The following is a 15,613-nucleotide window of genomic DNA, read 5'->3' on the forward strand; positions in this document are numbered from 1 at the left end:
TTGGAACTAAAAGCCTAAGATTTAGACATTTTCATTTGGATGAATCAACACATTTTCAAAGAAAGTGGGAAGAAATATATTACTGAATAGCTGTAGGGTTTTTGCATACTTTTCTAATCTTCATTACAACCCCTTTGAACAGATAGAGAAAATTTAGGCTTAGAGAAGTTACTTATACTTCCCCAAGATTACAAAGCTATGACGGCAAAGCTGAAATTAAAATTCAGCTTGACCAACTTCCCAACCTCTGCTCCTCCAGTCTGGAAACCTACTATAGCAAAAATACAGTAGTATATAAATACTGTATCTGCAACACTCTTCGGTAAACCTTGCAAACCAACATATTTCAAAAGGGTTGATGTGAAATGAAGTATATACAGAACTGTCCTTTCACCTACAAACCCTTACATTTACCAGCCAGAATTCTTTTGTTTGTTTGTGTTTCGCTGCTTTCCATTCTTGAAATGTTCTTGCTCAAGTGTTTTTAATACTTGTCCTTCCAGCCCCCAGAGGAGGATAAGAATGAGAACATTTGTGTGTGAAGGTTGGAGCTACCCCCAATGATTTTCCATAGTGCTCTTAAATATATTAATAGTGATAATCTTCATTTTAAATAGTGTCTTCGAAAAAAAATTTGCTACCCGAAATGGAAACCTTAAAAATTCTCCTTAACTTTGAAACAAGTGACCCAAAGTCCCTTCAGCTGTGCATGGCATTGGTCAATGCCATGCTTATTACATCTTCCATTCAGAGAACCCTCCAAGTACGGATTTTTCATGAAAGCAAAATAAGGAAACAGAAAAGGAGAAGCCACATGAATTAAATTTATTTTAGGACTGGATCTGATTTCCATTTTGTCTCCTTATAGACCGACCCACATATTTTATATAATTCAAAAACATGTACATGTTCACAGCAATGCACTTACGAAATATCAATGAGTACAAAATACTGCACCACACAAAATCAGTCCCCAAAGAGTAAAAAGCCACCCTCCCAAGGGATTGTTTTTCATGTTGAACTTTCCCAAGTCAGATCAAAAGCTGGGGGTGGGAGGGTAGGAGTTGCAGGGGCAGGAGTGGGACAGTAGGAGGAGGGAGGGGCATGGGTATGTGAATTTTAAGCTGACGTGCCGGACAGCTTTGACAACATGGCAGTGATTATGATGGGCTCAAATTTGGGAAATTTTAGGACTTCCATTTCCTCAGAAATTGTCCATTTTGAACTCAAAGTGGGTCACTATGTTGGTGTCAATAATATTTTTCTGACTTTTCCCCTGAGAAATCCAGCACAGTTTATATATACGTTTTAAACTTTCAAAGCAACATGAGTCAGTCCCAGCCCTACTCAGCTCTGAGTGTGATATCAAAAAATCAGTAGCCACATGGTATTTCTGATGATGGATAAACTATATGGAGCTCTCAAATTTTTACTATTTTGGATATCCTCGCTCTGTGATTATGTGGTTTTAGTAAGAAAGAGAGCATTTGAAATGACCATTCCTATTTTACACAGTTGCTTTTCCTTATCAAACATCCTACTGCTTAGCTCCATCCTGCGTAGAAAGATGGTCTCTTTCGGACTCTCTTTCCCCCACTTCAGTTTTTGTTTTAAGTGTGGGTAGAAGCAGCCTTATTTCCAGACTTTGTGTTAGAAAAACTTCCTTTCATAGCTTGGACAATGTAACCCATTGGGATTCTCTTTTCACTTAGGCTAGAATAGTTTCTTCATGTAACAAACTGAAAAAAAGCCATGCTGTCTGGCCTCAAGTCCCTCACTTACACAGAGGTCAAGCAGTAGGCTGCGGCTTGCCCCAAACAAAGCAGTCAAGCACTGTTTTAGACCCCAGAGCACAAAACTCCAGACATCTATGTCTGGCCGGAAGTTACGTTGGACTGCCTCTTAAGAGCTCCCTGAGCTGCTTCTCTGAACTATCTTCTTCAGAATTCCCCATCCTAAGAGACCCCACCTGAATAGCATTCTGTGGGACTAAGTGGAAGGAGGTGGGCTAAGGCAGCCCCAGCAGCTGCGCCACTAGAGGGCGCCTTGGTAGCAAAAGAATGATCCCCTGGGGCTGTGGTTGACCTGGCCACAGCATAGATATGGCTTGCCACTCAAGCCTTTTTCATTTTGACCAGACCTAATCCTAGAGCTAAGCAATGTCCTAACCATAATCTCTGGAATAGGAAACTGACCTTTATATCAGAGTTAAACTTTTGACTAACAGATATATCTGCCCGTGGCCGGAGCTAAAGAGCTTGCTGCTTACTAGCAACAGCTGCCAGTGCCCTGTGACATGCCAAGTCACCTTTCTTTAATGTATTTAGACTCTTATTTAAATAAAACTTGTTTTCAGAAACAAGCAGACCAGCCCTCCTCACAGAGGGCTTTGATTGCACAGCATGCTTCCAGTCCAGAATGCACTCCGGCTCCCCTGGTGCGGCCTCTGCCCAGAGAGTCTGGCTGCCTGGGGTTAACAGCGTTGTGGACTTGTGACCCTACCAGGCTCCCTGCAGAGATCTCCAGCTGACCGACTCTCTAACCGTGGGCCTGATGCTTCTCCTTGCTGAGCAGTTTCTCTACCTGTGGGATGAGATCATATTTCATTGGCAGGAATGAGTATGATGACATGATTCACTTTCCCCACCTAGTTGCACAGTGAAATCTGACAGCTCTCAGAGCCCTCTCCAAACCCAATTCCTTATTAATGCGTGGCCAGATGTGGCTCTTTATCCAGCTCATGTGGTAAGCACTGTCAAGGAATCAGATCATTTAGGAAATAGTCAACGAATTCAGCAATGTTCTCCAGTGAGCGTTGAAAGTCACTTATAGATATGCCCTCTTCTTTCCTCAAGTAGTCCCTGCCCACCAGAGGGAAACCTTTGTTTTCTAATCTTATTTGCTTTGAGAAAGGGGTAATATTTTTTAACTCATTTTATTTTTTTAATATATTTATTTTATCCTTCATTTCTGTACAATGTATGATTTCCCCGTGAGATTCCCACCACCAGTTCACCCATGCACCATCACCATAGTTCCCTGTGCTCTTCCCACCCCTGTCCCGATCTCTCTTCCTCCTCCCCTACATAATGTCTCTGGTCTATGCTTGCCTGTTGATTTTGATTTTTACTTTATTCTAGTTATTTTTTTTCTCATTGAAAAGGCTACTTTTTTGAGATTGGAGTAGAATATTATTATTTTTAACCTCATATGTCCTCCCTTGGGCTCCAAAACCAGGTTTCCTTAAGGACATAACTCTTCAGCTTCTTTATGACCCTGAGTGTGCACACACACACACACACACACACACAGAGGCTAATGTTAACATGATAACTGGCATTTACCTGTGAGACAGGCTGTGCTTGCTACCTCACTCAATGCCAGAATTACTTTACAGGTACAGGGTCATGCGTTGAAATGCCTCTCTTCACTCCCTCATGCAGGTGGTTAAGACCCTGAGATTGAGTCTGTTAGAGATGTCCCCAGGCTCTCAACACATACCCTCCAAAGTCTCATCACAGCAAAGGATGGGCATATGGTGAGGAGATGAAGAACACTGGCTTCTCCTGGAGCTGAATTCTACTGCTGCTCTCTGAACATAAGACAATGTTCTTCTTATTGTTGTTTTTCTTCCCTGTAATTCTTTAAGTGAAATGCCAAGCAGAAAATCAAAGTCAGAATTTTGAAACAGGAACACAAGATCATCTCACTGTACTTTGCCCATGCTTTTCATTCCCTGTTTCCTTACCATCTTGAATGTGACTTTGAAATAACCCACATTTAATTTAAAAAATGAATTCTCCCAGTTGATGGATGTTCTGAAAGTGAAATGCCAAATAATTTATATTTGACATTGAAGTAAATTATATAAATTTCCTACTGTTTTTATTTTTTATTTCCTAGTCAGATGCTATAGGATTGGTTTGTTTGTTTGGGGTTTTGTTTTCTTTTCTCTTGTTTTATTATTAGCTGCATTTCCAGAGCACATACCAGTGTACAGTTGGGAAAGACAGAGCATTCCAGAAATAGGCAGGGGAATCCAGTGTGGGATTGAGGTTTTGCTACAAGTAACCCATATATGGATAACCTCGTTTACTGTCACTTTCCCTCGCCAGCTCCCCCTGCCTGACCTGAACTGCCCCAGGGTTTACATGTTCTTTTCATTCCCCTTTGGAAAAAGGCTGAAGTCTCTCCGTTCCCAGCCTGCTAGAATCACTCTGCAAGTAGTTTACTTTAGTTCCATGTAGGGGAAAGAAGAATAATGTTTTCATTAACTATTTCAATTTATGGTTTTTCCCTTGTTCCTATGTGACTTTTTCACATGGTCACTCTTCCCATAAGGAGAATATGGCCCAAAACTTAAGTCAAGGTGGTTCACTGGGATAGAAAACAAAACAAAAAAACGTAGATCTGTAAAAAGTTTTTTATTAAAGATTCGTCCATGCATGAAAAACTAACAGTGTTTTTTACTTTCTTATGTAGGTATACTGTGATGTCAGGAACACCTGAAAAAATTTTAGAGCATTTTCTAGAAACAATACGCCTTGAGCCAACTTTAAATGAAGCAACAGGTAAACACATCGAACAGTTTGTGTGTCCATTAAATCCACGCAGAGAATTGGGAAAAAACCCTAAATCCCTTCTCAGTGTGTATTGCCAGAGTAGTTTTAGAAGGAGAGTGACCTTTGTCAACATTAAAGAATACCACTGTGTGGCCCAGCCAGGGAGCAATTCTCTCATCCTCCAGCCTGACTGGCCTTCACAGTGACTCAGTCTGGTTCATTCCTGTTAGGAGTGGCCTTCCACAGACATCTCTTCATTCTGTGGATCTCTTTGTCCAATTTCCCCCTTTTTATCAGGATACCAGTCACATTTGATTAAGGCCCATACTAGTACCGTCATATTGACTACATCTGCAAAGATCTCATTTTCAAATAATGTCCAGTCCTGAGGTGTTGAAGTTAGGATTTGAACATATCTTCATGGAAGGACAAAATTCACCCCAAAAAACCCCCTCACAGTGAACCAATCTTATTAGACACAGCAATTTGAGGATTCGTGAGATGAATATCATCAGTGTAGTAAGTGTTCAGTTATGATATCATTCTCCACTTTGGGATTTTTGAAATAGCCCTGTTCAACTCGAAAATCCTATTCTATTGGACTTGCAGAATAATGGGTTAGTATTTTAAGCACCCTGAGAACTGAGGTCCACAGAAGAACATTTCTCATTAAGGAAGTCCAAAAACTTATCTCAAAAGCTTAGTGATAGTTCAAACTCTATTATCATTATCTTTGCAATATAACCAAGGTGAAGGCATCATTACTATTATTATATAACTCCTAAAATGTGTTTTCCCACTAATTTATTGCTTTATCTCTTCATTCCAGTTTCTCATTTTATAAATAGATTGGCTGAAGGTTTTGTTTTTTGTTTTAATGTAATGAGTTAATTGGGGAGTAGTATATAAGAAAGCCAGGACCTCTGAATTTTTATTCAGTGTTGAGTATCTTGCCTGACAGGCACTAAACATGAAATTAGGCAATGTGAACAAGAAATCACCGTCCTGTCCTCAGAAAGTTTGTAACCTCCTAGAGACCATGAAAAAATGTATAGATAATGAGAGCTTAAGGCAGTGTGGTCATAAACACTCACCAGCTGAGGGCACCAAGCAAAGCAGCATGTGGACTGTAACCTGCAGTAGCCCTGCAGGAAGGCTGGTGTCCAGTAAGTAGGGATTGAGGACAAAACTTTTTATATTAGGGGACAACATTACCAGTGACCTAGAAGTGGTCAAGGCACCGCAAGTGGTCTGCTTTTGCTAGGCTAAGTGTGTACTTTCGTATGTATATTTTATAAATCTCCCATTTATGCAAGGAAGGTAAAGGGTAAGAATCTGGCATGCAAAGCTAAGCACTGGGGAGTGATGGAAATGTTTGAGGGAGGAGGATGCAATAAGGACTATACTTGAGAATGAAAACTCAGCAGGGCATTGCTAGCTTCCAAGAGGAGTACAAATAATGCAAATTTCTGGAACCAGAGGTGAGGAAATACAATTTCCCCCTCTTAATTCCCCCCCCCCAGAAATTATGAGCATATAATGCAAAAAAACAAAACAAAACAAAAAACGCCACAAATACACACACCAACATCTTCACTTATGTGACTATTAACTAAAGAGCCATAGAGACTGTGGGATCTAAGGCATGATCTGTGAGATCTTCACTACCCATGAAGAACAAATGCATCCTTCCTTTTAAAGTAGCCACTAAGAGATGAGGATTGGATTACTGCTTCATAAACAACCACAAAAAAATTGAAGGCTAGAAATCACTGTGGCTGCACATGGGATCTGATTCCTAACCCATTTTTGACGTTAGAAGATGGTTAACATCATAATTTAATATAGAACTTCATTTCCAGCCATTTTTCCTGATTTATTTTTTTCCTACAAGTATTGTCCATGGCTTGGAGATAAAGAATAAATCAGTTTCCTTTTCATAAATCAGATCTTTTTAATGTGTGCCAGATCTAATTAATGTGTGCCACTGTCATCCTGGACACTAAAAATAATTCTAGTGCAGGACCATGGAACTCACAGATGCTGTGGGGGGAGTTGGGGGCGAGACTCTTAGTATTTATGGATTAAAGTACACTGGAAATTTCAGTGTTCACAGCAAACTGGTTTGCATCATGGAATTGAACACACCTAGACTTGACGTACATTCTGTTGATTTACTAAAACATCTATTTTCTGCCTGAGACCTATTAGTTTCCTAGATTTTTTACTTCTGTGTTCAGCATTATTCATCAAATCACCTAGGAAATGACTTTGCAGTGGGAAATGATTTTTAAAAAATCAGTTCTCAATGGGTATCCCTGGTGGTACAAGGGGTAAGTCCCAGCACTATGAAGCTATCACAGCCACTGCAGCATGACTTCGATCCCTGGCCAGGGAGCTACCCACATGGCACAGCAAACCTCTCCTGACTTGCCCCCTGCTCCCCTCAGCAGTGTATTTCAGTAGATCTGCCTGTTCTGCTCCCCACTGTCTCTGGTGAGTCCTCTTCCCACACCTCTGGCCTGCACCCCAGTTCTTGTATGCATTAATAAATTAAAATAAATTTTAAAAAATCAGTTCTCAAGGCCAGAGCTACCATGGGAGAGAGGCCACAAATTTCATCCAGAGACATCTTTGAGCTCACAAAGTAGAGGTCATGAGCAAAGCTCACCCTGCTGAGTTGAAAAAAAAATGTGGACAAAAAGTAGTTATCATTGAAATTAAATGGTGCAGACATATCCAAGGACACTGTGGGGATCTGACCCCTTTCTGAATCTTGGGATGGGTGAATGTGTGGAGATGGCAGCTAGTGGGGCAACAGAACAATGTTGGAGTGGTGTCAATGTGAGGAAATAGTAGCACCCTGTTAGAAGCCTTGGAATGAGTATAAAAATGAACATGTTCACCAGAGATACCAATCCCACATCCACAGCATCTTTTACTGTGATATTAAAAATTGGGTCATGCACATTTTCTTATTGAACTTTTTTCTTAAACAAACCTTTGTAATAGTAAAAAAAAAAATCTGTTCTCAAGTGTTAACAGTGTATGAGTAGAGAACAAGAAAATCACATTGAAATGTGGGTGCAGGGTGTCTGGGTGTCTGGTTGAAAAGTGGGTGGCTGAGTGGCCTAGTGGCCGGCTCCCAACCTTGGTGTACCCAACTCAGATCTCTCCTTATACAAAACTTACTACATAGTTCAGGTATTCTGGCAGCAGCCTTAGATGTAAGCATTACCTACTCTATTCTCAGAGAATGTCTGAAACATGTAAAGGTGACTCTAGATCTTAAACTCAGACAAGTCCTTTTGTACTTAAGGAAAAAAAGACTCACATGGCTTCTATCTGGCACCTTCTCTGTTTCTTATCCTGCTCAGTCTAATGGGACTGAACGACCTGAAACAACGAGGGATAACAGAATGTCAGCTTGAGACTATATCCATCACCTGTATTTAAATGAGTATAGTGATTCTATATGACATGATAGGAGTGGTAGCTGACCTTTCATATTTCTCACCATTTTATTTGAAAAGTTAACATGAGCTTCATGAATGTAGGCCAGTATATTCATTTTTTAATTGGAAACCCCTCTAGCATCTTGTGCACCAAGTTCAACCGGTATATTACTAAGGCTTTTAGGCCTCCCTTCCTGTATTTTCCCACCAAGCCTGACTGGAGAGTATTGTAGTGGCCATGAAGAACCAGCATGAAATTCAAAAGGAAGGAAACGAAGTTTATCTTTGGGACTCACCTAGTTTCCCTTGCAATCTCCCTTCTTACCTACCTACAGAAAGTTGGAATATAAGATATTCACCATTTCAGCAGCTCGAGAGCTTCTGTTTTGATTCAGTTGCTGCAGGCAGTCTTTATCTTGTCCTTCCCCCCCCCCACTTTGTTTTGCTCACCAATTCTCTGCTCTTACCACCTGCTGTTTCCATAATCCTGTCACCCTCTCATACTTCATTGCTCCCTCTAGAAATAGAGGTGGGAAAGAGGCAAAGGAAAATCGAGATTGACAAAGGATATATGGTATAAATTAGACAAAGAAACATGTCTTGCTTCTGCACAGGGCATCGCCTATATGTGGCTCTTTAATTACATGTATTTTCAAAGAATTCATCGCAACTAAGGTGACCAGTGCCATTTGTACACACCTGTCTCTTTTTAAAACACTATACTTTTTATCCATTGTCCTAAGAAATTGAGTTTTGGTCTCAAGCACTGTCAACATTATGAGTTTTATATGAGTATATATACACACACACACATACATATACATGCATACATATATATATATATATATATATATATTAAGAACCATTGGCCAAGAACAAATGAATAGATATTCTTGCCTTCCTAAATAGTTCTCCAAGAACCTAATATCCTGTCTGCTCTGCTTCCTTTCTTCCCCTCACAGATTCTGTTTTAAATGATTTTGTTATGATGCACTGTGTTTTTATGCCAAATACCCAGCTTTGCCCAGCCCTGGTGGCCCAATATCCTTTTTGTGAAACATCTCTATTCCTTTGAAGACACTACACATGGTGGCCTTTATGTCATCTCATTCTCTGAAGGTAAGTCCCAGCCAGTATTGTGCATTTCACTCTTGTCAAACGCAAAGCCATCAGTAGCTTCCAGGCATAGACAGTGCTCTCCCTGGGTTTGCCCATGCCATGTTTAAGGATTTCCCCCTTGTTACCTTTCTAGAGAAATGTGAGCCAAGTTGTTTCAGGAAAGTGATGCTGATGAGAAGTGTGCCCACCTGGGAGGTAGGCTGGAGAAGGTTATGTTATTACTAGGGAATATTATTAGAGATTGTTCCCTCACCTTGGAGACAGGATACCTCTGCAGGACACCAGGCAGCATGGTCCATGATCTGCTATGTTCTTCCTCTAAACAGTATGAGTTAAACTGCTAACTGGCTGAGGTTAACACAGATTATCATTGTGGGTGGCTTTTCTTACATGTTGGTCCTGGTCCATCCTCTCCTCTAGGTACAGAAATATATTCCTTCATTGCTATTTTTACCATCACATTAACTTAAATCAAAGATACAAAACTTGAAATTTTAATGTTAGTTCCTCTAAGCAGCTTGGACACAAAGTTTGTTTGGGGCAACTCTTCAATCGTCTGTTGAGTTGGCCAATTGGTGCACAGTGTCTGGAACAGACGGAGCATCAAGAAAATGTAAATTGAATTTAAAAAGTGAATATTATTAATAAGTCACACCCTCAACTTTGGGAGTCATGTGGAAGGAGTGAAAGTTTATTTTCCAATTCTGCTTTATTTTTAAAATAACTTAGACCCCTTTTTGAGCAGTTAAAAATATTGAAGAACAGTTTTCTTTTTTCTGCACAATCCAATCAGTGTTGACATGTTTTCCTTTTTCAGAGTTAGAATTGCCCTACCTGATTCTCATTTTCTTGTTCACCCATATTCTTTGTAAAGTCAACAGAATGCATGACAATGGGAGACTTGAGTTGGATGTTTTATTTAGAGGGAGCTGCATGAGTGAGATTTGAGTGTTTATTTGCCTGGAAACTATCCTTGCAAGTAATGACAGCTTAATGAGACTTACATATATTACATATTCTTTCTGGCTCCTATTCAGTTTTCTTCAAGTCAAATTAACACATTCAGGACCTCTCTGTGCTCTTTTAACTCCATACATGGTAATCATTATTAGACCTTTGAGATTTGTTGGAAGGAAAAATACAAAAAATACATCCACCATTGAGTTTAGGTTTTCCCTCCAAAAGTTAGCCTGATGATAAGCTTAAGGCAAACAAAACCAAAAGAAGAGTGAGGGAATGTTGTGGGCCAGATCATGTCATCTTACAACTCAAAGCCCCAAACACTGAACTTATATTTGTTTTTATTCTTGCCAGTTCTGATTTCTTCATTTATTAGCTTGTTCTCTCTCCTCAGGGTTGGTTGAGAACTTTCATTTCACAGACTCCTGTGTTGATTTTGTGTTTGTTTTATAAGTCTCCTAGAGGGAAATTTCATGTCATGCCCAGATAGGGGGGCATGAGAATACTGAGAGAGGGAAGGTGGGTAAAAGAACTGTAGAATCAAGGAAAACCAGTGATGTCCAATTCTAGTTCCTTTCTCAGTGGAGAGGGAATCCAGGATGGCCAGTGTTGGCCTCACTACTAAATGTCCTCAGACCGCCTCCTTCACCGCTGGCCCTGCAAGAGCATAGATTTTCTTCACTGTTCTATTTGGAATCAACTCTCACACTTTGCCCTATACCATGACACTTAATCCTTGTAGGAGTCTCCTGGATTTGTGTTAGGTTTATTTTACAAATGAGTACTCTGAGGCTAAAAAAAAATATTAACCAGAAAAATGTCAGTGCCAGTGTTCACACAGCTCTTAAGACCCAAGTCAAGGGTGTATCACTGTTTCTCTTCACAACTTATTCCTTTAATTAGAATTTGAGAACATTTCTTGACAATGTACTGCATGCTACATATTTATCTGTGCTTCAGTTGCTTAAAATCAAAGTATTATTTGTTGTGACCAAATCAATAGTGTCCAATGGAACTTTCGCAATGATGGGAATGTTCTTTATCTGTGTTAGCCCAGTAGCCACTGACCTTGAATTTGGTCACTATGATGGAGGAACTGAATTTTCCCCCCTTTTTTTTTAAGTTTAATTAATTACATTGAAATAGCCACATGTAGTTAGAGGCTTTCAACTTGGGGGTTTTAAGTCAAGTGTTTAGATATGAGGAATGAATCTCAAAACAAAAAATCACTGTTCTTTCCATGGCAGGGAGGTCAGGAGCTCATCCTGCTTCAGGCAAGCAAACAGAAAGGGCTCTACCCCCACAGGTTTTTCCTGTAAGTGCTTCTAAGTTATGCTAAGAACTCAAATTTTAATCCTCCTTTCACTTCAAGGAGGTAGGATATAGGCTTCTTAGATAAACTACATTTGTTTGTTCCTAAATAATGTAATCCAACTGTGATTGACTTAAGGGATACAAGAATTCATCAGAAGACTATGGGGTAAATTCAGAGAATTGAAGGAATCCTTGAAAAGCCTAGGGCTGCAGCAGCAACAATCAAAGACCGTGCTGTTGGTACACATCTACCCCAGGTCCCTGGGCCCTCACGTCATTCCACACCCTGGGAAAGTGGAACCAGTTGGCCTGATTGGGCCATTGTTGACTCCTTGGTCAAGGAAAGGCAGAGCACGTCACTGGACAGTTTCACAGAGACCATGCTAAGAGACCTTGACCTGCATCATTCTGCTTAATCCATTTCGGGGTTAATGTAGCTTATTTTTGACAAATAAGAATGCTGAGGCTTAAAAAAAATGAAGTGATATGCCCAAGGAAAGTAAAGAAAGAAAAACAGAAAAAGTGGTGAAGTAGATGATGAATGGGCAAAATCAACAAATAACGTAAACGGAACAGTACCATATTCACAAGGGGCCAGGGGTAAAATGTAAAACTGAACTAGTAGGTTAAATCCCTTGTTAACATGGGATATAGAGATAGTAAAATACTTCGCCACATACTATTAAAGCGTTCAAAGTGAGTTGCCTTGGCTGAGTGTTTTCAAAGTACTTAATATCTGTGACTTTTTATAGCAGCCCTATGAAGAAGTCAGTATTTTCACTGCTCTTTTTCCAAATCAATAAACCAGGATAATAAAAAATTATGATTTGCTCAGAGAAGGGTAATTACTAGTACAGAAAAGATTTGAGCCCTGAATCACTGACACCTATTTCTGTCCTTAATCCACATTGTATGTCTTCTCCAATTTTGCTTTTGCACAGAGGAAGACGGCAAAACTCTGTTTAGCATTAATTTTTCAGGTCTTTTATGTGCTAATGAGACTATTCACTAGATAAGCTTGGGACATGATTTGACCTGATGAATACAAGTGCTTTATAATGAGTTTCTTAAATTATATTTGTTCAATTTCTATACTTTTCATCTCTAGTTTCTTTAATCTTTTAAAATTTTGTACTTAAAATACAGTTCAATTTTCTGTTAGTCTTTAAAAAGAAAATTAAAACCACCTAAAACCCTACCAGGTATTACTATTATTAACATTTTGGTATGTATCCTTCTAGTCTTTTTTCTATCCATATAGATATATGATTATAAATATAAGAATATAACCATACTGTAAATAATAGTGCTTTGTCACTCTACAATATTTTGTGACTATCAATCTCTGTCATTAAATCCCACAGCCTATTTCTAAATATTGTTAGCCTTGTCATCATGAAAAATAAAACATTCTCATTGTAGAACAAGTCAATTTACAGAAAGAAAAAATAGATGAAAATTCATCTGGGACTGCACCAGTGTTTTATGAAAAAACTTTCCAGAGGGCCTCCCCTGGTGGCGCAGCAGTTGAGTACTGGGCTGCAAAGCTGCCCGCAGCTTCTGCAGTGCCAGTTCGAACCCCAGCCATAGGCGAGGGTCCCACATGGCACGACAGACCTCTCCTGCTGTGCCCGCTGCTCCCCTAAGCAGTGTATTTCTTCATCAGTCTGCCTGTTCTGTTCCCCGCTCTGGCTCTGGTGAATTCTCTCACCCTTCTGCGCTTCAGACTATACCCAGTGCTTGTATAAATAAATAAATAAACCTTTAAAAAAAAAAAAAAAAGGAAGTTTAAAAAAAAAGAAAAAACCTTCCAGATATTTTATATAATTTTATATAAGTGTAGATCATGTTGTATGCATTCATCTGTAATATGTTCTTTTTCACTCAACAGTGTGGTATGGATATCAATATATATAAATAAAACATCTTTTTTCACATAATTTCACAAACATTTATTAAACACTTAAAATATATATTATACAGTGCTGGGCTATGAGATAACAAAGAAGCATGAGAAAGACATGCTATTTTTATTGACTCAAAATATCATGTAATAGGTCAGTTGATGAATTTCTTAGCCTCTTCTTATTGTATATTTAATTTCTATACTTTGCCCTATAACAAATACAGTGAAATTATTACTCACGTATATAATTCCCTACTTAAAATTTCTGAGATAAAGAACATAAGATAATTTGACACCTTTAATATTTATTACAGAATTGATCTCTTGTCTTTTGTATTTATGATTAAACTCATTTTTATTTTACAAATCTAGGCGGGTCTTCAACTAGTAAATGATCACAGGCAAGTTGATATTATTTTAAATTTTAATAACTGAATCCTTGATTCACTGCATTTTCATATCATTTACTTTATCTTTCCAACACTTAGCCCCAACATGTGAGGCCAAAAAAAAAAAAAAGACTTTTGATACTTATTTCATTTTTCATGTAGGAGAAATCCTGGCATGTGGAAGCCAAGTTATCATCTAAGATTCTGTATTTACTGGCAGATGTTTGGACAAACTCCACATACCACTAATGTACTTCTCGTTGTAGGGACATTGTAGTTGATTTCCCAACATCAGTACCATCTCAGTTGGCCAGTGTAGCTGCTGATAGAACTTGGCTGCCCTAGACAGTCATTATATCTCAAATGGCAGCTTCAAGGTAGACTGGGTCAGTAAGATTCAAAGAGAGGCTTCCTGAAGATTCTGGGGTAAAAAGTTGTTTCATTATTTAAGACAGAGACTAAGAAGCCTATTGTACCAGTTGCCAGTGATAGTCAACCTACAGTTATTCACAGAATGAGTCCAATTACAAAACTGAAATGGAGTCAGAAAAAAAAAATGACATTGTTAGCATAGACAGTTACCCTGCCAATGGATTCTCCATTATATTAATAAATGCAGATATTTTGTTGTCAAGGACAGATTATTATTATAGCTCAATGAAACTTATGTGAGAACTTGCTTATATTTATATTAAAAAAATTTAATTCAGCAATAACTTTGGCCAATACTTATTCTTACTATCTGATTTATTCAACACAAATTCTATACCTTTGACATGGAAATAATTTCTTACTTTCTTAAAAGGAAAAAATAGAATATAGATTTTCCCATTAAGTTTTATCTGAAGCCACCTTTATATATTTGCAAAAAAAGTCAACACAATAGCTTCCCTTACTGAAAAGGCAGGGTCTCTATCATTTATTTCTGTGAACTTGACCTGGGGGGGTAGTCTCTTTATAAGTTGATTTGGTTCTCTAAGAGGAATATTTATCAAACTTTGCTTATTCTTGGTAATGAAAGATTTACAGAGCAGCATCAGGTTCTCATTCTATAGATGAAGCCAAGTTTTTAGGAACATTCTTTCGATTTTCTATTGAAAATTGTCAGCTTAAATTTTGTTGAAGTCAAAATTTGCCATTGTAGTCCCATCTGATTCTGAAAAGTGTTTATCCATGTCACTATCAGTGCAATTTAATTCCCACATACAGAATTTGAGAGTTTATTTGAATAAGGAAGACTTGGTTTGGTGAGGTGAACACAGTGTTCTCTAGGTAGAAATGGCTGTTTATGGGGTATTCTACAAAGTATTTTATGTATTTTTTCCTCAGTCTCATTAATACTGTGAAGTGTGTAATCTTTTTGCAATAAGGAAATGAGACTGAATAACAAAGAAATTTACCCCAAGTTACCTAGCTAGTAAGTGAAAGATTTGAACCCAGGCAGTAGGTTGCATTAAGCCATGTCCTATCTGCTCTGCAATGAGAACAAGCCTCTGGCTTGAGAGTTAAAGGAATGGCAAAGAACTAGATATTTTCAAAAAGGCAGAGAATTCTGCAAATCAGTGGGGGGAAAATATTCTGAGCAAGATTCAGAGACATCTTTAAAAAAAAAAAAAGCATTCCTGGGAGCTCAAAGTCAATTGGTGTATAAAACATACAGTAGCCTGTGTTTGGTAGAAATAGCACCACACAGAATTAAACCCAGAAATGCCAAGTCTTATGAAAAATTCCAAAACCTTCCACCAAAAAGATTTTAAATAATTTCCAGAAGTTGATCAATAATGATGATGACAGTTAACTTTTACTGAACACTAAATATGTCCCAGCCTCTATTCTACATAATTTACCAATATTATCTCATCTCATCCTTAAGAGAAATCCCATGGAGATTACTGATGAGGAGACCAT

At 38.6% G+C, this 15,613-nt stretch overlaps 1 protein-coding gene across 12 annotated transcripts in view; it reads left to right on the forward strand.

Annotated features, from left to right (window-relative positions):
- Positions 1–15,613, forward strand: part of RAPGEF4 (Rap guanine nucleotide exchange factor 4) — a gene marked incomplete at both ends in the record, with an annotated part of 284,857 nt that overhangs the window by 229,304 nt on the left and 39,940 nt on the right. For all 12 annotated transcript variants that reach the window (XM_084236428.1, XM_084236432.1, XM_084236437.1 and 9 more), the window contains 2 exons: positions 4,483–4,571; positions 8,980–9,050. In XM_084236428.1, the coding sequence (XP_084092554.1) occupies positions 4,483–4,571; positions 8,980–9,050 (160 nt within the window). The remainder of the gene's footprint in view (positions 1–4,482; positions 4,572–8,979; positions 9,051–15,613) is intronic.

The sequence above is a fragment of the Talpa europaea genome (genome assembly GCF_964194135.1).
Source record: "Talpa europaea genome assembly, chromosome: 1".
Lineage (NCBI taxonomy): Eukaryota > Metazoa > Chordata > Mammalia > Eulipotyphla > Talpidae > Talpa > Talpa europaea.